Source organism: Eublepharis macularius, chromosome 17, assembly GCF_028583425.1.
Source record: "Eublepharis macularius isolate TG4126 chromosome 17, MPM_Emac_v1.0, whole genome shotgun sequence".
Lineage (NCBI taxonomy): Eukaryota > Metazoa > Chordata > Lepidosauria > Squamata > Eublepharidae > Eublepharis > Eublepharis macularius.
Window position 1 is genome coordinate 27,922,471 of NC_072806.1, and position 25,479 is coordinate 27,947,949.

Here is a 25,479-nt window from a genome sequence, read left to right on the forward strand (position 1 = left end):
AGATCAATTATTAATCCAGGAAAACTCTGGGCCCCAGCTCGAAGTTGGTAACCCTATCCCAGGCCCCTGCTCCTCAATGGAAGGAGTGGGGGTAGCCAGCCCCCCTCCCCAGCATCCAGCGGTGGAGTTTGCTCCTTGCAGATCAATTCCCCTCAGTTACTAATTAATACGAACTCCTGACCTCCCTTCCAGCTCCTGCCTTCCTCTCTCCCCTCCCTCCCCTCTTAGGAGTGGACAGAGAGCTGATAAAGCCAGCTTGGCTTGCATCATGGCAACTGCTAGGCCTAAAGGATAAAATGGGCCAAGTAACTGAACAGTCTTTCAAACAGTGCCCGTTCCAAAATGAAGAGCACCTTTTCAGAGCTTATTTTTTCCAGATTAAAAAGAAGAAGAAGCAAGTTTCTAGACCTCAGCATTCCAGAAAACATGATAACAAAAATTAAAAACAGGCTTGCAAACTTTCATTGGTTTGATGAGTAGAGCTTAACTCTTGCTACCCTTGTAGCCGTAGGAAAAAAAAGCGTCCAGTAGCACCTATAAGACTAACAAAATTTGTGGTAGGGTATGAGCTTTTGTGAGTCGCAGCTCACTTCTTCTTGCTGCCCTTGCTGGTCTAGCAGAAGTTGCTTCTGGGTGAAACCCATTTCCTGTCCCACCTCCAAACTTTGAAGCCCAGAGTTGCCAGAGGGAGGGGAGGAGTGTTTTTAAGGGCAAGCAAAAATCTAATTCCCAGCATTAGAGGGCATTAGAGGCAGCAACCAAGGGAAGGCTGAGTGGGTTGCCACACCACACTTGTGAAGGGCAGGCTGTGAAAATCAATCATAGGTGCTGCTAAATGAGCAAGGGATGTCCCATGTTTTGCTTCCATTATGCCCTTCCTGTTACCTTGAGCGTTGAGAAGTTTGGCAATGCCGAAGGGTTTGATTTCCTCTGGACAAGAGGGTTACAGAGGTGTAGGCTGTTTCTACAGGGATATTTTGCTCCCCTTTGGCTTCCTGCTCCATTTTGGGGAGCATCAACCTGACGTTGCCCTCTATTTCCCCTGCTTCCAAGTTTCCCCCACTTTGCTGTGATCTTTCCCAAATCTGATTTGGTACAGTCTTTCTGGAAAGATCACAATTGATGTGCCTTTGGAAGCTGTGCGAATGGGAAGGTACAGGGATGCTGGTCATTTCCCTGCCCCTGCCATTTGCCCTTTCCCTATCAGAGGGCTTTTAAAAAATCTGGAATTACTAAATTGCTACAGCATTATAATATTATGCTGATCTCTCTTGCCATGATGTCTTAAATGTAGCTGATGGGAAACTAGTGGCTTCCTGGGGTCATTTCAGATAAGGAAAAAGGGGGAGGAGGGAGGCTTAAACTCCACTTCCCCATGTGCTGTCCCAGGCAAAATCCTCCCTACCTGAAAGTTTAGTTTTAAAAATAATTCCTCCCATCTTCCTGAAATACCTTTCTTCCCTCCCCCCCCCTTTTGTTTTTGTGCTGAACATCTAGCCTGATGAAGAATTCTGGAAACTTGCACTCTTGCCTATTTTGTGATAATTTTGGTTTCATTGTGTTAGAAAAGGTATCACACATCCCCTCCTCCCGCCTTTGGCCCAATGGAGCTATCTATAATTTCAAGACTGTTTCAGGGAAGAGTGGGAAAGGATGCTGATGTTGCCATGGTGACAGGCCCTCCTTTCAGGGGCGGTTCCTGGGATCACTGACATCATCACCCGGGTGAAAGGGAGGAGCAGGGATGGTTTGGAAGCTGCTGTTCCCCTTCCCACGGAGATCTCTGCATCCCAAGCTGGCAGCAAGAGTCGAAGACCCCAACTTGATACCGACTGACCATTGGTACCCAACACCCCCTCTTCCCTGCATCTTTTCCTCTCCATCCCCCATCCCTGCACTCCCTCCTGCACCTCTTCCTCTCTCGATCCTCCTTGCCTCCCTTTCTTCTCTTCTCCTTCTCCACCCTCTTTGTGAAGCCCCAGTACCGTCTTGACCGTTTGCCTCCAAGTGAGCCTTTGGTGCCCCAGATCAGGGAGGCGGTTTTAGAGTAGACCCCTTCACTGACCCACCCCTCCATGGTGCTCACTCTCCTTGTTTCTGCATACAAACTGTGCCGCTTAGCTATGGCTAACCCTGAGACCTTGGCAGCAGTACCTACCTATGAGTGCTGGTGGGCACAAAGTCCTATGCCATACCAGGAGGTCTCCCCTGGGGTGAGCAGCGACATCCAAGCTGCTCTGAACAGGATTCTGCCTGACCTGCACCAAGCCATTTCTGCCATCAAGCAGGCTGCTGGCCCCAAAGACCTCCAGGTGGGCATGGCTGAGATTCTGACCCTGGTGGAAGAGGCCTGGGTGATGCCCACGGTGGGCAGGGAGGTTGCCAAGGGTCTGTGCGATGGGATACGCCTGGAAGGAGGCCTGGACTTGCTGCTCTCCTTCCTTCAGTCGACGGATTTGGAGACCAAGTGCCAAGCCGGCAAACTGTTGGAGCAGATCCTAGTGGCTGAAAATCGGTGAGTTCAGAAGGGGGAAGGGGGGGCTGGGGGCTGGATGGGGGTGGGTGGCACACTTTGCTCTGCACACCCACCACACAGATGGGGTCAGGGCCCCAAATACTGATTCACAAAGATAACTTGCTCTCCTCACTTGCTATGTGATGCTCAAATTATTATAGCTGTTACAATTATTACAGCTGTTGAGAGCTGGCATGGCTAGTGAACAGAGTGTCCCACCAGGATCCTAGGAGACCTGGATTTGAATTCCTACTTCTCCTATAGAAACTGCTGGGTGACATTGGGCCAGTCACAGGCTCTCGGCCTTGCCTACCTCACAAGGTCGTTGTGACAAAATGGAAGAGGGAAGAATGATGTTCTAAGTCCCAGCTCGGGGAGGGAAAGGGGCTATAAATAACTAAATACCAAAAAAAAAGCATGTTCTTTAGCATAAGTTTGTTGTAGGAGTGTCAGTTGTGACAGAGTTCTGATTCTAACCAATGCTCCAAACATGTTCAATGTTCTACATTAGTTTTGCCCCCAAACCCTGAGATTAATACTTAGGGCAGCCAGGATTTCAACCCAGGCCCCAATTCTCTCCTCTGGGCAATTCTCCTGTCTTCCTTTGGTACTCTGGCATCTGAACTGCCTTGCTAGTCTATATTGCATATTTTGGGAGTGACACTGAAATGCCACATGAGGGAAGAGCACACAGTTTTGTGATAAATGACAGAGTGGTATTGCGTAGCTGCACATCTGAGGTCATCAGAGCTTTTTGTGCAAGATGTTCTCTGAGTTAGGAACTAATGTTCTGTGCTTGTGAAGCTGGCACAAATAGCACCCCCTCATACACTCCCAAGACTGAGTGGGGTGGATGGAGGTAAAAGAAGACAGCAGAGATCCTGTGGTTTTCATTGTGGCTTAAGGGTGTAAGTTGTGGTGCACAGTGAGAAAAGCTAGACTTGCAAACATTCTCTCTTCTCCCCAATTGTTAAATTTCTGTTATTTCTTATTTATTTATTGCAGCACAGTAACTGTTATCTTGCATTAGTGTGCTTCAGTCAACTTTGGGAATTGTCCTTAAGATGCAGGACTGACTGTATGGAGGGTGCTGCCAGGGGAATGGAGTCATGTTTGAACTTCTCACGTGAGAATTGCTTAGAAAGAACCACCCCTGGGTATCTGGCAGGCACTCTGCCCACACAAGGAGTCTGTAAGAGAGGCCTCTTCTGTTCTCTTAGAATGACCCCCACACCCCTGAGCCAGGTTCACATCTACTGCTGGCTCCACCTGCTAGCTCCAGGCTAAATGTAAACCATTACTGTGGTCTTATTTATTCCTGAGAGAGGTCAAGGGGCAACAGCTAATGGCAAGCTGTATCCTCTGATGCTATGCATCAAATGTCCTCAGTATGAACATCTGGCATTGAAATTCTACATCCTGAGAGCACCAAGTTCCTTTTACAAAAGGAGCAGGTTTCTAGGGCCTCTTGTTGCCTGGAAACCTTAGAAATAGGTGTGAGAAGTGAGGTGGCTGGCCATTTCCTTCTCTGGTAAGTGGCTACAGGTGGAGAGAGGGGACGTTACCTGGGCCCTGCTGACTGGCTTGGGCCTGCCTTGAGTCATTTTGGAATTTCTTCCTCCCCGTCCTAGATGGTGGGGTTCATGACTTGAATCCCGTGGTGGTGAGTTGCAGATTGTATGTGAACACTTTTTTCCAAATCAAATTCGACATCAAAGCCAATAGACAGAATTCTTGTAGCAGAATCCATCCCACAGAACAGCCTGATGCCTTTAAGAACATCAACATTCAATTTATATACCACTCTTCAGGACAACTTGACACCCACTCAGAGCAGTTTACAAAATATGTTATTATTATCCCCACCACAATCACCCTGTGAGGTGGGTGGGGCTGAGAGAGCTCCGAGAGAGCTGTGGCTGACCCAAGGTCACCCAACTGGCTTCAAGTGGAGGAGTGGGGAATCAAACCTGGCTCTCCAGATTACAGTCCTGCCGCTCTTAACCACTACACTCTGTGTGAGCCTATCTATCCATTTTTTTTAACCAACGGGTTTTTGTCCCACTTTCATGCAGCTTACTCAAGAAAGTGGCAACTGCTGCCTTCATACCCTGGACTTACAAACATATTATTTTCTTTTGACAAAAACTGACCTGTGCTAATTACTTACATTTTATATCTAGAGAGAGAATAGTGGGTTAAACTTTCCACCCCTGTCAAGACATCTGTCCAACCCTGGTTCTTCCTGCTGTTATTTCCAAGTTCCATAATCCCAGCCATGCAAGTTCTTCTGCTTTAATTACTTCCCACAGAGCAGGAAAATGTGCTCAGAAAAGCAGCCCAGGGGATCAAGGGGGTTAAGGCTCCTGCCTGAGGAAGAAAGGTAAAATATTTGGGGTCTTTTTCATTTAGAGACAGGAGACCTCAGCAGGGGCACCACAGAAGTTTATAAGGTTATGCAAGGGCTGGTGAAAGTGGACCGAGATAACTTTTTCTTCCTCTCCCATAATACTAAAATTGGGAGGGGGGCCGTGAAGGCAATAGAGCCAGGACAGACAAAAGGAAATATGTCTTTACTCAGTAATTAAGTTGTGGAATTCACTGCTAGTGGACATAGTGATGGCTTTAAAAGAGAAATTGATGGAGAAGAGGTCCCTCGATGGCTAGTAGCCCTGGTTGCTATACTGAACCCCTGTGGTCAGAACCAATATCTCTGAAGAGAAGAGAGGCTTTGGCCTCTGGGCCTTCTAGAGGCATCTGGTTGGTCACTATGGGAAACGGACTGCTGGACTAGATGGACCACTGGTCTGACCCAGCTGGGGTCCCATCCCACTGCAGACTGTCTCCAGTATCTGGAGCACCTCTCTACCTTCCCTTTAATAGGGACTGAGCTGTTCTCAAACCTCGTGTATTTTTCAAATGATGCAGATTTGGAGAGGTGCTAGAGTGCACCCCTGTTCATGCAGGCATCTGGTCAGAATATGCGGAACGAAGTGTAAATGCCAGAAACCCACACCCAAGGCTGCCTTGCAACTCTTCGTTTTAGAGTCAGGCAGAAGTGGTGAGCGACCTGTTCTTCAGAGACAATTGATCATCATAAATGATCCACCTGATTTGGGGGCAGGCAGCAAAGGTCGTACTGCATCTCTCTGTGTGAGTTATGTGCCAGCAAGTTGCTTCCGACTTATGGCGACCCTATGAATGAAAGACTTCCAAAACGTCCTATCATTAGCAGACTTACTCAGATCTTGCAAGACACTCTCATTCGATTTGGGAAGGCCTCATCCAAACGCTCATCAGAGAGGTCCATCCAGTGACCCAGGGAGAGGACCTCTCATTGGGGACAGAAGTTTCTCCAAAGCTTTTAAGACTCTCTGTCGTGAGGCTTTTTTATGTCTTTTACTTCCTGTCTGCATATGAAAGATGCAGTCAAATTATTAAATATTTTCCAGCTGCAAAACAGCCATCTTTTGTTTGTTTGTAAGAGTTCTTCCGTTCTTTGAAAGTTTTTTTTTCTCTTTTGGATTTTGTATGGAGCTTGTGCCCTGACTGGGATGGCCCAGGCTAGTAGGATCTCGTTAGATCTTGCAAGCTAAACAGGGTTGGTCCTGGTTAGTACTTGGATGGGAGACCACCAAGCAAGTATCTAAGGTTGCTATGCAGAGTCAGGCAATGACAAGCCACCTTTTAATGTCTCTTGCTTTGAAAACACCTCGAGGTGTTGCCATAAGTCAGCTGTAACCTGATAGCACTTTCCACCACCACAGGACTTGTATGCCATTTCTTGTTGTCTGTGCAGCAAAGTGCACTTTAAAGGGGAACACTACATCCCCTTCCCCAGGTTCAGGGGATGAGAGGACGGGCGGGTACCCATCCTTTCCAGGAGACTTCTGGTTTGTTCTCTCCCTCAACAAAACACATTTTCACCATAAGCCACACAAGAGCTGGAGCTGGCCCTTGAACTAGCCATGGGGCAGGCTGGGTGTGCCAGCGAGAGAGATGCACTTGTCCTGGGCTGGTGTCATGTGGGAAGGGCTGGCTTGGCCCCTTCCCTATGCCAGGTGTACTTTGAGGAGCCTGCTGGGGAGACTAATTGGGAAAATGCATTACACTCACTTTAATGGAGAGAAAACCACACCCTGGAGAGTGTTTGGATCCATCAGGTTGCTTCCTGGAACCAGGATGTGAGCGTTGGCCTCTGTGTGCCTCTGGAAAAAAAAATAACACACCCCTCCGTCTTCCCAGGGTGGGCTGCAGAAGCAGGTTGGGGAGCCACTTTGTTCCGGGAACAGCCTGTACTGCTGCATGCCAGTTGCTCATCTCTGCCCTTGAGAACGACTGGCTTGCAGTTGTGCCAAGTGATGCCAGCTCCAAGGGCAGAAGGCACAGGAATCAAAGACCATGTAGAGATCATCCTGGTGGGAACATGGCAGGGAAGGAGGCTTGATCCCCAAACTCACCAGCCAGACTATATCCTACTGATAAGCGCCCCCCCTCAGGTTTTTCAGGACCCCTTTCCCTTACTCTCCAGTATGCCAGGGAGTCTACCATACACCATGGAGGAAGGAGTGCACACCTGGTACCAGGCTAGCCCTTGTCCCTGGTTAGGAATGCCAACTCTAGGCTGAGAAATTCCTCCTCATCCTCATCCGCATCCTGTGCTGCTTGCTGCATCGGTTGTGATGCCTATTGGCTGTGCCTGGCTTTGCCATGTGCATGCGATAGAAGAGGACAGTGTTGTTTTAGTGGAAGCACACCCTCCAGCTAGAAACATGTTGGCCCCTAAAGCTGGACCTGCAGTTGTTGTCATGCAGGGATGAGGGACATGCACTCTGCACATGTTCAGAGGTACCCTTGTGGCACAATCCTGGCTCATGCTGACATGTGTCCCTTACTTGAGAGTTGTGCAGGAATGGCTTGTGAGCAGAAGGAGTACACATGAATTGCCTTGAGGCAGAAAGTGGGGCCGTGGTTGGGGGGTGCCATGGAAGAGGCACCATCATATAGGACCAAGGAACTTGGCCTTGGCTGAGGCACAAAGCTCAGATCTGGGGAATTGTCACAGAATGATAAGGCCTTTGCCTGGATGGAGGTGGGAGGAGGACTGCATGCCACCAGAAAGAGACTTTCAGACAGGCTCCCATTTCCAGGAAGAGGGTAAGACAAACCTTTCCAGAAATCTTGTGTTCCCTCTGTGTGCGGCTGATATTGACCTTGCTGTAAATTTGGCAGCAAAGCAGCAATAGGCAATGGGCAGCTGCCCAGTTCCTCCCATCCCTGAGGCTAGATCCAGAGCTTGATCCTGTCTGGCCCACCACTGCAGTCCCAAGCGCTGCCTGAGTCACCGATCAAGGATAGGATTGTCATGCAGATATTTAACCCCAGACTGTTGCACCACCCCACCCTTCTGGCACCGCTTCTTTGTCACTAGAGACAGTAGCACAGCAGAGAAGAAAAGGCTTTCTTAGAACATGTATGAACTCTTTGCTGGATGAGACCGAAGGTCCACCAGGGCCAGCATTCTGCTTCCCACCAACGCCCTGGAAGGTCCACAAGCAGAGATCCAGAGGACAAACATTTCCCTGCTGCTGTTGATTCCCATGTCCAGCAACTTGTAGTCAGAGGTTCACTGCCTCTGACCATGGAGGTTCCCTTTTACCCCTAGCAACCTTTAATGGACATCTGTCTCCATGAATTTGTCTAATCCCCCTTGAAAGTCACCGAAGTTAGTGGCTCTCATCACATCCTGTGGCAGTGAGTTCTACAAGTTAATTAGTGAGCAGCACATCTCTGTACCATGAAGAGATACTGCCACTGGATCCTGACCCTATCCGCAAGCATGAGTCAAGCAGTGGGGAGATATCTGTGAGCCAGGGGACCCCTGGGGGTGACCTAGGGTGGACAACTCTGAGTTGGGAAATTCCTGGAGATCTGAAGACGGAGCCTGGGGAGGGCGGAGCCTGGGGAGGGCGGAGTTTGGGGAGGGAAGGGTGCTCAGCAGAGATGTGATTCCATAGTGTCCACCCTCTGAAGCTAGCATTTTCTCCAGGGGAACTGATAACTTGTAATACAGTTTGTAATTTCAGGAGAACAGCTCCCTACCTGGAGGGTAACCCTAAGGCTTCCTCTCCCCTGAACCAGACCCTCCTGAAGAGCCAGCCCCACCCGCCTCCTGATCCCCTGGCTCTGCTCACCTGCCAAATACCTTGCAAGAGCTCCTGGAATACAGTGCAGTGCAGTGGCCAAGAGGAGCAGCAATGATGCATGAGGTCCATGAGGTCTCTAGTTCGAATCTTGCCTCTGCTAGGTAGCCTGAGCAAGCCACTCTCTCAGAATATCTCTACATGAGACACCTGGGTGCACCTCCCAGAGCCCCTGAGGATGGGCGGTATATAAATTGAAATATAAAATAAATGTTCATCAAATGTAGAAAGACGCAATGTTAGCCCGGAAGCATAGTTTTAAAAGATAGAGCCAGTGGAAATTGCTCCTCAGAGGGTTTGTTAATTTCGTCTTAGCCTCCAGGAAGGCTCTGTCAATTTCACCTCTCCAGTCTAAAACTGTGTGGGATTGCAACCAGAGGGCAGCAAGGAATGAAAATGGGCTGGAGCTGCTTTTCAGAGCCAGATTTGGACCTGGAGAGGTTATAATGGCTGAAGTTTCCCTTCTGGCACTTCACAGCCCCTTCACACAGCTTCCAGTATGTAGCAAAGCCTTTGCCCTGCCACTAGCTCTTTCTTTTTAAACTACCCTTCCCAGCTACCGTTGTATCTCCTGACACGTGTTCTTCACATGTCAAATGTCTCGTGTAGAGAGAGACTCAGCCTCACTACAAGGATACTCACCTACCTCCCAGCACCGTTGTAAAAACAACAGCACAATAATGTGTGTAAAACACTTTGAAAGAGCTCTGTGCTGTGGCTGCTCTTCATAGCTTGATGGAGCCTCCACCCTGACTCTCAGAACCAGACCCTGCCCCCAGACTCCTTGGGGGGTGGGGAAAGGATGGGGAGGAGGCATTCACTGTTTCCCCATGTCTTCCCCTACTTTCAGACTGTGAAGCTCCACATGAGCAGAAGTTGGCCCTGTGTTGTGGCTTCCCTCCATCTCTGCAGGACCAAACAGAAACCCTTCATGGCTTTGTAATCCTGACTGGCCTTTGGACAGGGAAGGGGGCTTGTCGAAGTCTGACTGAGTGTCCTCGGCTCCCATGTGCTTTCAATAGCATATAGACAGCCATCACTTCAGTGCCCTGCTGACGTGGAGTATTATCCCTCAGGCAGGGCAAGCATTACTTTCAAAACAGACACATGGAAACCAGGAGTCTCATTTGTCTGTTCTAAAGCATGCATCAACTACTAAACCACAGGGTTGTACTGAGATGACTATTCTCTCTTATGGCCAGTCTCACAGCCCTCTGATTGAAGAGAGGTCAGCAGGTGTCAAGTGAAAACCTCGTTTTCCAGCCAAAGATCCCTCAATGCTATCTTTTCCTATTTTATTTTTTTTAATCTAATCACTCCTGAAATGGTTAAATACAAAAGAATCATAATGACACAAATAACATGCATGTGTCAATGAAATCAGATACAGGAAAAGCCATACAAGCAGGGCTTTTTTTCTGGGAAAAGAGCTGGTGGAACTCAGAGGGGGACCACAAGTGACGCCTGACACAGGTTGGACACTTGCCAGCTTCCCTCAAGTTTTGATGGGAAATGTAGGCAGCTTGGCGGAATGTTGGACAACTGACAGTTGAAAAGTCCATTGGACAGCAGTCAGAGAGTCAAGCTGCAAGACCAGGATGCCTACATTTCCCATCAAAACTTGAGGGAAACTGACTAGTGTCCAACCTGTGTCAGGCGTCACTTGTGGTCCCGCTCTCAGTGGTGGAACTCAGGACCGCACAATGACATCACTTTGGGTCAGCTGGAACAAGGGGGGGAGGTTTTTTAAAGTTTAAATCACCCTTGGCAAAAATGGTCACATGGCCGGTGGCCTCTCCCCCTGATCTCCAGACAGAGGGGAGTTTAGATTGCCCTCCACGCCGCAGCCACGGAGGGCAATCTAAACTCCCCTCTGTCTGGAGATCAGGGAGCGGGGCCACCGGCCATGTGACCATTTTCGAGAGGTGCTGGAACTCCGTTCCACCACATTCCAGCTTAAAAAAAGCCCTGCATACAAGTCATATCTTACCCTATCATAAATTGAAAAGATAAAATACAGTTCCTAAGGTTATCACCAAAGTACTTTCATACAACCCAGATCTGAGAGACTCCAGGCATTTTAGGTTGTGGCTACCTTATGTATATCCAGTTAAGTGAACCCTACACAACTGTATTAAAACCATCAAATTTGTTTCCGCTGAAGGTGTGATATAGACATCTCTGAACCTCTGAAGAATAGTTGTTTCAAAACTGTGTTCAATTCAGCCCACTTTTTATGATATTCACAGTGCAATCCTAAGAAGAATTACTCCATTCTAAGCCCATTGATTTCAATAGGCTTAGAATGGAGTAACGCATCTAAGGATTGCACTGTTAGTCTGGGCATGAAGCCATCTATTCATAACCTATCTTTCTCAAGAAAGGGACAGTGAGCCACGCTGACGCAGCAAGAAACAAATATATGGTTACTGAAATTCTCAGGCCTGGTGTCCTTTATCTATACAATTAGCTATCAGAGTCCATGACAGTTCTGTATTTCTGTCACTTGTGGACAACAGGCCTGTCCTTATGCTTTGCGGTCTAGATCCTGACCACTCCCTTTGTTGCCAGGGACCGAATTACTCGGATCGGCCTAGGGGTGATTCTTAATCTCTCCAAAGAGCGGGACAGCCCTCTGCTGGCCCAAAGCACCTCCGGCATCCTAGAGCACATGTTCAAACACTCGGAGGAGACCTGCTTCCAACTGATCTCTGACGGTGGTCTTGATGCCATCCTCTACTGGTGCCGCTGGAGTGACCCCGTGGTATTGCGCCACTGTGCCACAGCCCTGGCCAACTGTGCCATGTATGGGGGACATGCCAACCAGCGGCTGATGGTTGAGAAGAGGGCTGCAGAGTGGCTCTTTCCCCTGGCCTTCACCCAGGATGACCCGCTCATCCGGTTCCACGCCTGCCTTGCCATCGCCGTTCTGGTCACCAACAAGGAGATTGAGAAGGAGGTGGAGCGCTCAGGGACTCTCGCTTTGGTGGAGCCCTTCATTGCCACTCTGGACCCAGGGCAATTTGCTCAGACCCTGCTGGGCAGCAGCGACAACAGCCAGGGAAGGACGGCTGATGACTTGCAGCGCCTGGTGCCCCTGCTCGACAGCTCCCGCCTGGAGGCCCAATGCATTGCTGTCTTCTATCTTTGCGTCGAGGCAGCCATCAAAGCCTGCCAGATGAAAACAAAGGTAAGGTTTAAAAGAGGAGGGAGGGGGTCTAACTGTATAAGTGTCCTTGGAAGGCTTGGAGGGATCCCTACAAGAACATAAGAGCAGCTCCTGGTCAACCAGGCTGCAAAGATCCATTGAGTCCATCATCCTGGGAAGTCATACATAATTCCCTGTTGTTCGTCTTTAGCATCAGGTAAGCAAAGGTGGACTGCCTCTTAACGTGGAGGCTCCATTTGGACATCATTGGTAATAGATACTGAAAGATGCCTCTCTTGTGAATTTTGTTTTGCTTTGAATGCTATTTCATATGATAGGAGTAGGCTTAGTTTGAATTCCTCTTTATCCTAGACTGTGTTTATAGCTCTTGAAACCTCAGTTTTTATTGGGTTGTTTCAAGTACAGATTAACAGCATCAGCTGTGAGCTGTTGAAGACCCAAACTACTATGCTCTTGGCCTCATTATTTTGAGGATAACAACTGGCATACCTTACCAAGTGGATTAAAATATGTAAAATATTTATATCCTGCCTTTTGCTGAAGTCCTAAAGCATCTATTTAACAGCATACTTAACATTTCAACATGAATAAACAATGAAAGTCACCGAACACCTAAGTGTACACAGCCAAACAATATAAAGAAGCAGCTCCAGCAGAGGATAGTTAAAAAAACAACTTTCAACCAGAAAGCCAGGCAGACACTATGAAGCGATGAGACTCACCTGCAGCTAAAACGCAAACCAAACACTGTCTGAAAGAGAATGGAGTCCATCGGCTGTCTAAAAGTCACCACTGGAGGCGCTAGGTAGTCTTTCCCAGTGGAATGGAGTTCCATAATTTTGGTGGTGCTGCTGGAAAGGTTCCATGATGCATAACTGCCCTGTAGGAAACCTCAGCCCGGCAGTCGTCCACTGGAGCCTAATTTGGCTAAGTGCCTTCCATTGGCATAAAAAAAAGAGGGGCAAATATCAGATATCATCCTAATCCACCTCCTCTCCCTTAGTTCCAGTCTTTGGAGCTGGGAATCAGAGTTGGTCTTGCTCTTGGGCTCCTTTCTCAAGCCTTTTGAAGACCTTAGCCAGGCTTTCTGCATGCCCAGTGGCTTCTCTCTATGCAGAAGCCTTATGCGGGCATAGACCAATCTGGGAGAGATCAATAGTGCCTCCTGAGCAATTTCTGCCTCCTTACTCCCCTTCCCTGACCCCAGGGTGGAGCTTTCCAACAGCTGATTGTCAGACAGCTGGCTGTCAAGGGGCCAACAGCCAGTGGTTGCCTGACTCTTAAAGGGCCAGCTGCCATTTATCAGCTGCTTGGTGTACAGCTCTTTATAAGGCATCTCAGCCAATCTGCTGGACCTGGTGGCTGCCAGGCTTGACTGGTGTGTGCGTGCTGAAAATGAGAGAGGCGTGGTGTGGTCTCCAACGCCCTCTGAGCATCCGATGCCCCCTCAGAAACGAGAGCACAGGCATCAGGCTTCTGAGGAAGGACTTGGCCTCTGCGCAGGTTCCTATTTCTAGAAGGCAGCCCTTAATGTATTCTGGACGCCATAACCATTTAGGACTTCAAATGTCAAAAGGAGCACTTTGGATTGGGGACAATTTTGAATTTTTCATCCCTACTGGGGTGATTTAAAAAACCCATTTCACTGTTTCTGGCGCAAATTGAATTTGTGAGTCTTTATTTTGTACTCTTTTCTGTTTCCTAGTGTCAGATTTTTCCCCTTAGATGTATTCATTTGTAATCTGAGTTATTTCAGGTACATAAAGGAAGTACAACCCATGCTGAAGACACCAGCCATTTGGGAACTCTGGCAATGAAAGGGAAAGCCCTATGCCAATTCTGGGCCGGATGGGCTCAGGGCCTGGCTTGGTAGAAAGGCCGGCTGGCAAGGCTAATCTTCCCAGCACTGCCTTGCAGGCTAACCTTTCCCTCTCTTGCCGCCCAGATTTTTACTGAGATCGGGGCCATCCAGAGCCTGAAGAGGATCGTTTGCTACTCTCCCAACGGCACCACCTCCTCGTTGGCCAAGAAGGCCCTCCGCGCCATGGGGGAGGAGGTGCCCCAGCGCCTCCTGCCCACTGTGCCCAACTGGAAACCCCTGGAGGTGCAGAAGTGGCTCCAGCAGATAGGCTTCCTCAAATACTGCCCGCATTTCTTGGTGAGGCTTGTGGGGTCGTGGCGGGTGGCAGGATCTTGGGAGGCTGGGCCAGTTTGGGCGGTTCTGCTGTGAAGGTGACAGGCTAGTTGGGAAACCCATGACAGGAGCAATGCATTTGAAAATTAGAGTTATAAGGTTGGCAGCAAATGATAGGCTGAAGTATGGGGGATAAAAATGCAGATATCTTTGCAGTAAAGTTATATATTTAGTTAAGATATGGGTAATATGGAAGAGTTATTGATTAAGTAATGAGCTTAAAGAAATTCTGTAAAATGTCTAAATGGTATGTCTCCCTCTATGTTTTCATGTATTAGTTTGTTTTCTGTTTCTGTGTTTTTGTTTTTCTATGTGAACAAGTCAGTGTAGTATCGCAGCCTTAAACATCTCAAAATCTCTCAGCAACACAGAGAAATATTGCATCTAAGAGTTTATCTGCACAAAGAGTTGAAAAACTGGCTACAAAACCTGCATTTGTTCTCTTAGCCCATAATCTCAGCCAGTTAACTGAGCCTTAAGAGGGGCTTCTCCACACTCCATGCCAACAGCAGTCTGTTCCGCTGCTTTCTCTCCACCCAGAAGATACTTTTAATTGTTTGGCATGCCCTCAATCCAAGCATGTGCTGAATATCAGCATCTGGAAGGTCATCAGGCCATGGAAATAAGACTCTTTCTTCAGAGTATAAAACTCAAAGAAAGAGAATCCTACCTGTGCAAAAGGTCAATTGGAACCTCTGGATTTTTATGAAGAGTTCAGAGAGATACAAAATCCTGTCCTGACCCCCCCCCCAAAAAAAGTTTGAAACTGGGCTGTGTAAAAACAAAATAATTACAAACCAATCACTTTTCACTTTAGGCAAGCCAGATTCTTTCCAACAAAGATCAGTATCAATCTTGCAATATATACATTAATCATAAAAGAAATGTACTCTCTTACCCAGCACACATTGAGCCTACAAGTCTAGGATGAATTGCATTCTCTCCATCAGTTTTTTTTAACATTCTAGCGCACCACTTAATATTCTTTCCCCTTAGCCTTACTGATAGAAGTGAGAAAGGGATTGGTAAGCACCACCCTGGAATATTTTTAAAGAGAGATGAAACTTTTCTTACAGTACTGATGTTTTTTTGGAAGAATTTGAAGGACATGAGATACATCTCCTTAAAATGATTGACCTTTAAAAGCTAAAGAAGATACTTTAAAAAAAACAACAACCCAAAACCACACACAGGTAGCCATCCTTGTCAATCATGGCCGTAACTTCCCTCATTGGCTAGAACAAAGGGAAGACGGTGTGTGTGACTTCTCCATAAATTAAGCAGAAAACTTTTTTAGGCCGCTTGAGTCTTGCTTTTGTTTTCCTCACTGAAACCTGGGGATCTGGGCCAGCTAATGGGCTGCGTGGGCACTGAGAGCTGAACTACAAGAGACAAGGGAGTGCTGGCTCTGTAGAGAGGGGAAATTGACAAAACCTTCTGATCTCTTTTAAAGCTCAGCTTCCCAGCTAACATTGCGACTCCCTTCATGTGCACGTCCTCATGTAATCTGTCTCTTGTAACTCGGCTCTGAGTGAGAGGCCTAGATTCTGAATAAAACCCAGCCTACCAGATAATGTATGCAACCCCTTTTCTCCCCTCCCTCCCAGAAGCCTGTGCAAGGATGTCTTTTGCATAGCTATTGCTTATTGGCATTCCCTTTCCCCAGTCTTGGCCCCCAAAGGGAAAGGAGATGAAGCCATCCATGGCTCTCATCAAGGCAGCATTTCAGTGGCTTAAACTCCAACTGCTGTCCAGCAGTTTCTTCCATGAATCCCATCCCAAGGATTCCAGCATCCTGGGCCCTTCCGCATTCCTACTGCTTCAGGTGATCTCTCTAGCTAGGATCTCTAGCCAACCCAAATTTGCCTAGGCTAAGATAAATCAGCCTGCCTGCCCCCTCCAAGCCCTTCCCATTTCCGGAATCCTTGGACGTTTCAGCATCCCATGTGAAATTAGCCCTTGTTCTTCCGTTGGCAGGAGCGCCAGATAGATGGGGACCTGCTGCTGCGGCTGACAGAAGAGGACTTGCAGGTAGACCTTGGCATGGATTCCAGCATCACTCGCAAGCGGTAAGAAGGCACTACCTGGACCAGCCGTGCCCTGCAGATCCCTTTGTATATTGTCTGAATGCCACTACAGGGGGCTGGGAGTGATTATGGGTGGATTTAAGGGCTCCTGGGGGGCGGGGCGGCGGGAACATTTTAAAGGACCAAAATGTGACACTCAACAGAACCGCCATGAATGTTTACTTTTTGCAGTGGTTTTTTGAAAAATTGCCATTCAGATCAAAATCCCAAATCAATGCAAACTCACTTCATTAACACTTCCTATGAGGAAAATCAAAAAGAGTCCAGTAGCACCTTTAAGACTAACCAATTTTATTATAGCATAAGCTTTCGAGAATCAAGTTCTCTTCATCAGATGCCTGATCAAAACTGGGCAGATACAGAAGAGGAGGGGGAAAGAGAGAGAAAAGGAAGGGGGCATAAATCACAAGAAGACAGAATGCAATTAGCATAGAGGCAATCAAAACATTCCCTTGCTTGGAAATGTAAACATCTCCTTTTGGTGTGCAGTCAGTTTGTAGCAGTGAAGGTATTCAATTCCTATGTAGTATAAGCCTTTGGTAACCACAGCTCTCCCTGCCAGTTGCATCTGACAAAGAGAACTGTGGTCCAGCCGACAGGAGAAAACATCCAGACCTGCTCTGAAGTCTTTAATAGCCATGTGATCTGCTGGAATCAGCAGCTGAAGATTTTAACTGCTTGGTGACATAGGCATCACCCTCTCCTTATAACATTTTCACATCAAGGTGTGTTAAAGGCATAGAAGTTGGCAGCCAGAGGGAGGTGAATGTTGCAAACCTCTGCCCTGCTTGGTGAGGGGCTGTTGCTTTGAAGTAAATGCAGCCCCCACAACTGCTAGGCAAGGCTGCCTTATTGAAGAGTGTCAGGAGCAGAAGGGTCCAGAATGCAAGCAGGAGTCGAGGGAAGGCCTTCCTTTCTCCCTTGCAGGATAGATCCTGGCTGGTCTGGCAGTAACATGCCACACTTGAAGGAGAGTGCTCCAAAGGCCCTCCTCGGTCTTACTGGAGTCCCTGGTTGTGGGGATGCCACTGGGCTGCAGCCCTAAAGCTAAAGGCACTCTAGAACCCAAAGCTAGTGTTGTTCCAGAGCTCACCTCCTGCCTCCCCAGGTTTTTCCGTGAACTGACCGAGCTGAAGACTTATGCCAATTACTCCACCTGTGACCGGAGCAATCTGGCCGACTGGCTGGGCAGCGTGGACCCCAAGTTCCGCCAGTACACCTACAACCTGGTGACCTGCGGCATTGACAGGAACTTCCTCCACCGGGTCACTGAGCAGCAGCTGCAGGAAGACTGCCAGGTCGACATCGGTTTCCATCGGGTCCGCATCCTCAATGCTGCACGTGGTGAGTAGGGGAGGGATGTGCTGCCTGGCTTTGCCCCAGGCACCCGGACCTTCCCAAGAAACCAAACAACCACAAGGGAGGGCTCCGTGTTCCTCTTGACCCAACCCTAAATTTACCCCCAACAGAGCCGTCTTTCCCATGAGAGCAAGATCTGAGTCCAGTAGCACCTTAAAGACCAACAAGATTGACAGGGTATAAGCTTTTGAAAGTCAAGCTTCCTTTGTCAGATACAAGTAGGAATGACAAAGGGAGCTTGACTCTCAAAAGCTGATACTCTGGAAATCTTGTTGGTCTTTAAGGTGCTAATGGACTCAGATCTTGCTCTTATACTGCAGACCAAAGTGGCTACCCACTTGAAACTTTCCTAGGAAGCCTCACATCAACACAATCCCACAGTGACTCCCAGTGTCAGCTGGTCTTTGAAATGCACTCTTGCAATGATGCCTTTGCAAATAAGTCTACAAAAGTCCTAAGTCCCCCATCCTCCATTCCTTTGTTGAGGTCTAGTAGAAAGAGAGGGGCCCCTTAGGGTGAGTTCTGTGCCTGGAGGAGATCTTTCCTCTCTTGTCCCAGACAGTCAGGCAAGTGGTTTTTACAAGTCTGATTTAATCAAAATGCTTAGTTATACCAACATCAATCCATATAATATCCATTATCGACGTCCTTTCTTGCTCAGTTGCCATAGAGAATTCACGCAATGTTGCTGCTGAGCCATCACCTGCCAGAGCTTTTCCAGTGAACCCCCGGATGAGTTTCTGACCCGCTTGTCCATGAGACAGTGAGCAGTGTGGGCTGGGGGATCCCTTCACACCAGTCCCTATTTGTCTCCTCTGCAGTGCTATCTGCTTTGTGTTTAGAGTTGCCAACCTCCAGGTGGGACCTGGCATCCCCCTGGAATTACAATTGGTCTCCAAACTTCAGAGATCAGTTCCCCTGGAGGAAGCGGCTGTTTTGGAGGATGGACTCTATAGTATACCATAGATTCTAGGTGAAACCCTTCTCCAAATTCTCCCCTCCACAGGCACCTCTCCAAATCTCCAGGAATTTCTGAGGCCAGAGTTGGCAACCCTATTCCTTTGTTATGCCTTCCTACCTTCAAGGCGCTCAGGGCGACACCCCTCTCCATTTTATCCTCACAATAGTCCTGTGAGGTTGAGCTGAGATTGTGTGACTGGTCATGATTTGAACTAGAGTCTCTTGGACCCTACTTTGACACACTACCCATTTCTCCATGCCAACTTCTGCTGGCGCTGGACTTTCCTGTGTATCTCCTCTGCCTCCATTACATATAAGCAGCCAGAATCTTGTCTTGTGATTTTCCAGTTCTGTTTTAGGGCAAAAGCCGCCCACCCCATACATGTGCTGTGCCTTGTGCCTGCTGCTACCGAGCCCCTCTGTGCTTTTCCTTGGGGAGAAGAGATTCCTTATCATTTCCCATTTCACTAAGAACTATAAAACGAAAGAGGAAGGAAATCGTGGGATAAGTAATTAAAAGGCTGGATGCCACTTCGGGAAACAATTAATTAAAGGCCTGAATTCGATAATGCAGGAGCTGCTTTAAGCCACTGAAATGCTGGTGGAGACTTTTATTGGTTGACACAAACCCCATGGGATCAAAAGGGAAAGATGCTAAGGATTTTGCTGTAAGGCACTGCCCAATCTTGCCTTTGCCATTGCAGTGGGAATATATAAAACAATACCCTGCTGAACCATTGCTTTGGCTTCGAGCTGACTGCAGCTGAGCGTGGCAGTGGAATTGCTAGTGTGGGAAGTGAAAGCAGCCAGCTGATGCCAGTCTTCCTCACCAATGGCGTAGCATGGTCGTGGAGCTCCTGGGGCAGGAGGTGGCGACCCTTGCCCCGTCATCGTGCAGGAGCGTCCCTCCTCACCTGAGGTGGGTGGCAGCGGCGAAGGGACAGAGAGGCCTCCCCGCTTGCCTTCTCGCTCGCTGCCGCACCACCGGAGCACTCAGCTCGTTGGGGGCTGAGGCAGGTGGCAGTGGCAAAGGGGTGCTGCAGGGGGGGGGCGTGGAAGTGGTGACCCCTCAAAATTTTGCACCCGGGGCAGTCGCCCCCAGCCCCCCCATGCTATGCCTCTGTTCTCAGCTGTGGCTTTTCCCCTTCTAGCAACTGAAATGACAAGCATTCATACCAGCTAATCAATTGCTGTTATAGCCAGTCATCTACATCACCTCCGACCTATGTTTTTGACAGGCTATTCAGCATGGTTAGAGCATTGGACTAGGATCTGGGTGCCCCAAGTTCAAATCCCCACTCTGCCATGGGAGTTCACTGGGTGACCTTGGGCCGGTCTCACTCTCTCTCAGCCTAACCTACCTCACAGGATTGTTTTGAGGATAAGAAAATTAAGTAAGCCACCTTGGGTCCCTATTGGAGAGAAATAGGTGAAGTAAATAAAATATTGTTTTTTAAGAGAATCACAAACACGCACACGTTCTCTATTCTTTTAACACTATTTTACTTTACAAATTTTAAAAGCGCACATACTCTGAGGGAGGGGTGGGAAGCAGGACAGGTTTCTTGGTGACATTGCTAGGGCTAGCCAATCAGCGCTGCTTCTGTTTTGAACTTTCCCCTCCCAGAGAAGAAGAAAATGCAGAGCTGGATGGCAGGCAGAGAGGGCGTTTCCAGAGCAGATCCACTGTTCTAGAAAGGTTCCATTGGTTTTTGCCTCTGTTGAATTCTTGCCTTGCCTCTTTGCGTAGAAATCTCTGTGATGGAAAGGATCAGTAGAGGACAGGCAGGGGAAAAATGTTTCTCTAGGGCATGTTTCTCCATGCCCTGCCAAAAGCAAGCAGGCCTTGAGGCAGCGAAGAACCACAAATGCTGCCCAGGACTTCCTGCAGCCACTTGGCTGAGCCGAGCTGTATCAACTCTGGTTTGCTTGGGAAGTTCTGGCATTGCGTTCCATACCATTCCTGCAGCTGGCTTCTTGTGTTCTCTCTGAGGTCCTCTTAAAGGCTTGAATACCCTTCCCAATATCTCAAAGGGCTGACTGGTCAGTGCCTGTGACCTCAACTGAGCCATGCACCCTGTTTGCTCCTCTCTTCCGCAGAGATGCTCCATTCCCCTTTGCCATGCAGCAGTGGCAAGTCCACCTCGGAGGGGACAGATGTGTTCATCAGCTACCGAAGAAGCACGGGATCCCAGCTGGCCAGGTGAGAGCATTGCCAGGCACATACATTTTCTAAATACATAAAATACCACTTGATGCCAGGTGCTGGGGACGGGGGGGGGGACTGCAGCAAGGGGGGGCTTTGCTGGTAAGTCTGCTGTGGCATCTGGTGGGCCTCTGTGGGGAGGATGACGCTGCAGGACATTTTGACCATAACAGTTCGAACCTCCATGTTCAGAGGCAATCTGCCCTAGAATGCTAAGCCATGTGGGATGCTTCACAGCCTGCTTGCCTAGGGTTCTCTCTCTCTCTCCATTGCTGGAGAAAGATTGCAGGGCTAGAATTGCTTTTGGCCAGAGCGGATTCTTCCCTTTTGACACCCCCTCCTTCTCTTCCTCAGCCTCTTGAAAGTCCACCTCCAGCTGCACGGATTCAGCGTCTTCCTAGATGTGGAAAAACTGGAGGCTGGGAAGTTTGAGGACAAGCTGGTCCAGAGCGTCATGAGCGCTCGCAACTTTGTGCTGGTCCTTTCCCCCCATTCCCTGGATAAGTGCATGGAAGACACTGAGTGCAAAGACTGGGTGCACAAGGCAAGTGCATCATCCCAGGGAAGGCAGGAGGGCAAAAGACCAAACTCTCTGCAGTCCTAGGTGGGCTCTCCCCCCTCCTCCCAAGCTGGCAGGTGCAATGCGGAAAGACACCGGCAAAGCCAATTGCTTGAGAGGCCCTTTCCCCTCAAGTGGCACGAGAGCACAGTGGTGGGCATTCTGCATTCTCTTTGTGCAAGTGCCTTGGGTATAGATCTAAGCCCTCTGGTGCTCTCTGCTTTGGTGTCTCTTAATTTTCCAGCAAAGCTTTGTGGGCAATTCCAGATGAACTTCCAAAAGGTGGAGGGGAGCTAAGCAGACATTTCAGAGCTCAGGGAATGAGGCCACCTCAGTGTCCCTTGCAGTTTTTTAGCTGTTCCTGGAGCTAAGTATTCAATTTGGAAAATTAGCAAAGCGAAGACGGTGCAAGTCACATAAGCCAGCATTCCTTGGAGCAAAAATGGTAGGGACAGAATTGAACCATGGAAGATAACCTATAATTCTGCAAGCTGAGACATACCTTTTTCTGACCTGAAAGGAGAGGCAAGCATCAGTCTTCCAGCCCTAGGGTTTCCTTTTAGTGTCTGTAAACATTTCTGTGTGAGTCAATAGCCCAGATATGCCTTCCCACTGAAAGAAAGCAACCCCAAGAGACATTTCCACATGGGTTACTTATCCCGGGTTCAATGCCATTGGGAAGTGGATTTTTTTCTTGCTTCCGCATAGCATTGTGGTGCATTTGTGCACTTGCCCAAGTTTCTCCATTTCCCCCCTGATCTTTCTCAAACCTGCTTTGCTTCAAAGTTTTGGGAAAGATTGCAGAAATGCCTAATTTTGTGCCATGTAGGTGGAAGAGTTCAGATTTTCTTGCCCTCATAGCAGCCATGTCCTCACGATGGCCATTTCCTTCCACCTGTAATTATAGGGGGCTGCTCTTGGCTGCCAAGAGATGCTCATTGTGAAACTCAGGGGTTCCTAGTGTGGTGCCCGTAGGCACCATGGCATCCGCTAAAACCTTTCTAGGGGCCTGCCAAGCATTTTTAGTGGGTACGGTTGGGTAGGGCTTTTGCCCAGCAAGGCTTCTGATTGGCCACTGGAGATTTGATTGGTTGCGCAGGTTTTTATTTTAAATGTTGCTTTGGCAGCAGCTGCCACTACAACACTTTGTGACTAAAGGAATGCTGTGGTAGCTGTTTTCTGGCTATGCCCACCACGCTGTATCAGAATTCCGAAGATGCCTGCAGGCTCTAAAAGGTTGGAGATCCCAGTATAAATGGATTCATTTCTTATGGCATGGGGGTGGCCTTTCCAAAGGGTTCAAAGCATATTCCTTGCACACAGCAGGTCCCAGGATCTGTCTCCAGCGAGAAGCCCCTCAGAGGGCAGAAATGGGTGCTGCCAGTCAAAGGAGTTGGGATGAGCTAGATGTGCCAGTTGTCTGGATCGGACAGCTTTGCATGAGTGGTTTGCACAGATCTTGAGGTTTTTTTAGAAAGATCTGGCTTGCAGATTAGATGAACTGGGAACCTTCTTGCTTGCTTCATTCAAGGGCTCTCCAAGACTTTCTTGATTCCCTCCACTGCAATTGCTGGCCAGTATTTCCTGGGGAACATTCATTCCTGTGAAGAAACCCTGTGCTGAGAGCCAAGCTACAAGTGACGAATGACACAGGTTGGACACTCGTCAGCTTCCCTCAAGTTTTGATGGGAAATGTAGGCATCCTGGTCTTGCAGCTTGGCTCTCTGACTGCTGTCCAATGGACTTTTCAACTGCCACTTGTCCAACATTCCGCCAAGCTGCCTACATTTCCCATCAAAACTTGAGGGAAGCTGACAAGTGTCCAACCTGTGTCGTTCGTCACTTTGTAGTTTGGCTCTGAGTCTGTCACGGAGAAGGTGCCTATCCAGGCACCTTCTCCATGACAGCCAGTGCTTACTCTATAGCCACAGCTGTTTTTTATATGCTACAAAAAAAAGATTGGGGGAAAATACTTCCTTTTTCTTTCCAACAGGAAATTGCCACAGCCTTGAGCTGCGGAAAAAATGTCATCCCCGTGACAGACCATTTCGAATGGCCTGACCCTGAGACACTCCCCTCAGACATGCGAGCCGTCCTGAAATTCAACGGTATCAAGTGAGTGGGCAGAGGAGATCCTCTCACTGATAGTCTAGGGGCAGAGGGCATGAACGGGGCCTCAGGACAACAGATGCCGCCACAAGCTCTTTGTAGAGCCAATAAAGATGGAGAGTGTATTGGGGAAATGTTCTTTGCTCTGGGGTGGGGGTGGGGAGCTGGAAACTGGCCTGTGGTTTTCCCCTGAAGAGAAGGCTGTGAGGAGAAAAACAGAGTGGGCCTCTTTGCTTTTAACAGCTGCTCGGTCTGCAGAAGACAGCCGCACCCATTTGCACTTCACAACCCAGCTAGCAGAGGCCTGCTGAACACTGGGCAACCTGTGCTGCATTTCAGGGACTGGTGCGATGCTCTGCGTGTGGGAAGGTCTCTGGAGACAAGAGGGAAGGTCTCTGAGAGCTGCCACCAGCCCCAGCGGACCATTCCGTGCCTGCTCAGTCTGAACTTGAATTGAGAAAGGAAGTTGAAAAAGCAGCGCTAGAGTGCTCTGCCTCGTCTGCCTCTTCATTGCCACAATATCCTGCCTGCCTTCCAACATGGAAGGCTTGCAACCTGGTCCAAGGGGAGGGAGGAGGTTTTCCCTAGCCATCTCCCCTCCAGGCCTTGCCTGGCCCCAGATCTGCTGCGTGTACCACCTTTGGACCAACCCTGGAACTGGATTTGATGCATCCTCTCCCCTCTGAATCAGCCGTGCGGTTGGGTGTGTGTGCTTTCCCTGCCCCTCCAAGCCAGGCAGCAATGCCTAGTGCTTAAGGAGGCCTTCAGGCCATGTGCCACAGGCCAGATTCGTCCTCAACTGGACTTGTTTCTTTGCCATGCAGGTGGTCCCATGAATACCAAGAGGCCACGATCGAGAAAATCATCCGGTTCCTGCAGGGCCGTTCATCCCGGGATTCTTCTGCTGGATCGGAGAACAGCCTGGAGTGTGGCCCCCCAATGGGACAAACCTAGAACTGGCAGGAGCTGCCCCAACTGCTTTCTGCAAGGTGGACCAAGAGGCTAGGGCAGGTGCTCCTGTCCTTTCATCACCTGCAGCACTTGGTAGCAAAGAGTGGCCTTAACCCCCCACCCACCCCCCACACCTTTAGCAAGCTCTGTAGCCACAGTCTGCTTGCCCTGGGCTGCTCCCTCTTTGGCACGTGCCCGTTTGGAGGTTGCATGAAAGTCGGAGGGTGCCCGTCAGTCTGGATGGACCTTGGCCCCAGCTTCCTATTCGTGATTTTTCAGCCGAGGCTCTTAATCCTTTGGAACTTCTCTGATCAGGTATCATCCTCTTCCTGCTTAGGGGTCCTTGTAATAGGCTCTTCTATAAAAATGTATCAGCTTCTTGGTTGTCCTTTCCCTATGCAAAAAGGCTCTTGCATTGCAGGCCTTTCAGATCAGCAAAAAAAGACATAACTGGGAGAACAAGACATGAGAGATGGTTCAAAACGCATGGTATGCGAAGATTTTCTCCTTTTCTTTCAGCATTAAAAAGTGGAGCCTCCTAATGAAAACGATAGGCAATTGATTCAAGATGAACTAAAGGACTTTTTCATACAACACAGTTTAATTTGTGGAACTCACTACCACAGGATGGGATGGCAGCTGGCTTGGATAGCTTTTGAAAGGGCTTTGCACACATCCAAGCAGGACAGTGGCCATTAGCCACGATGGCTAAACAGAACATCCATATCCAAAGGCAGTGTGCTGCTCCGTTCCAGTAGCAGGGAGAGGACAGAAGGGGCTGACCCTTGCCTTCCATGCTGGGGGGAGGGCTTCCCTCCATAACATTAGCTGATCTCTGCTGGATGGAAACAGGGTGTTGGACCAGTTGAACTGACCTGGGTCTGAGCCAGCAAGCCAGTTCCCCTATTCTGAACAAGTTTAAATGCTGATACAGCTCCCTTCTCTGAATGCAAGATTGCCAAGTACTTCAGACCTCTCCCTTTTTGCACCATCTGCATTTATCAAATAAGAAGCAATTTTAATTTTTGTCACCTTGGGAAAGAGATAAAGCTGGTCCCTGTTCAGGAAGTGGTTGGGGTTGGTTCCCCAGCTTTGCACACCCACGAGGAAGAACTGGGCTGAGCCAACCCCTCCCTGCAAGCAAAAGAGGTGAAGTGCATTTTTTCT

At 48.8% G+C, this 25,479-nt stretch overlaps 1 protein-coding gene across 1 annotated transcript; it reads left to right on the forward strand.

The window, feature by feature from the left end:
* Positions 1-2,075: 2,075 nt before the first annotated feature.
* On the forward strand, positions 2,076-24,315 carry SARM1 (sterile alpha and TIR motif containing 1). Its single transcript, XM_055002071.1, has 9 exons — positions 2,076-2,515; positions 11,290-11,908; positions 13,833-14,045; positions 16,059-16,150; positions 17,277-17,512; positions 20,588-20,690; positions 21,048-21,237; positions 23,246-23,367; positions 24,186-24,315. Exons 1-9 carry the CDS (start codon positions 2,076-2,078, stop codon positions 24,313-24,315), a joined length of 2,145 nt encoding a protein of 714 aa, XP_054858046.1.
* The last annotated feature ends 1,164 nt before the right edge of the window (positions 24,316-25,479 follow it).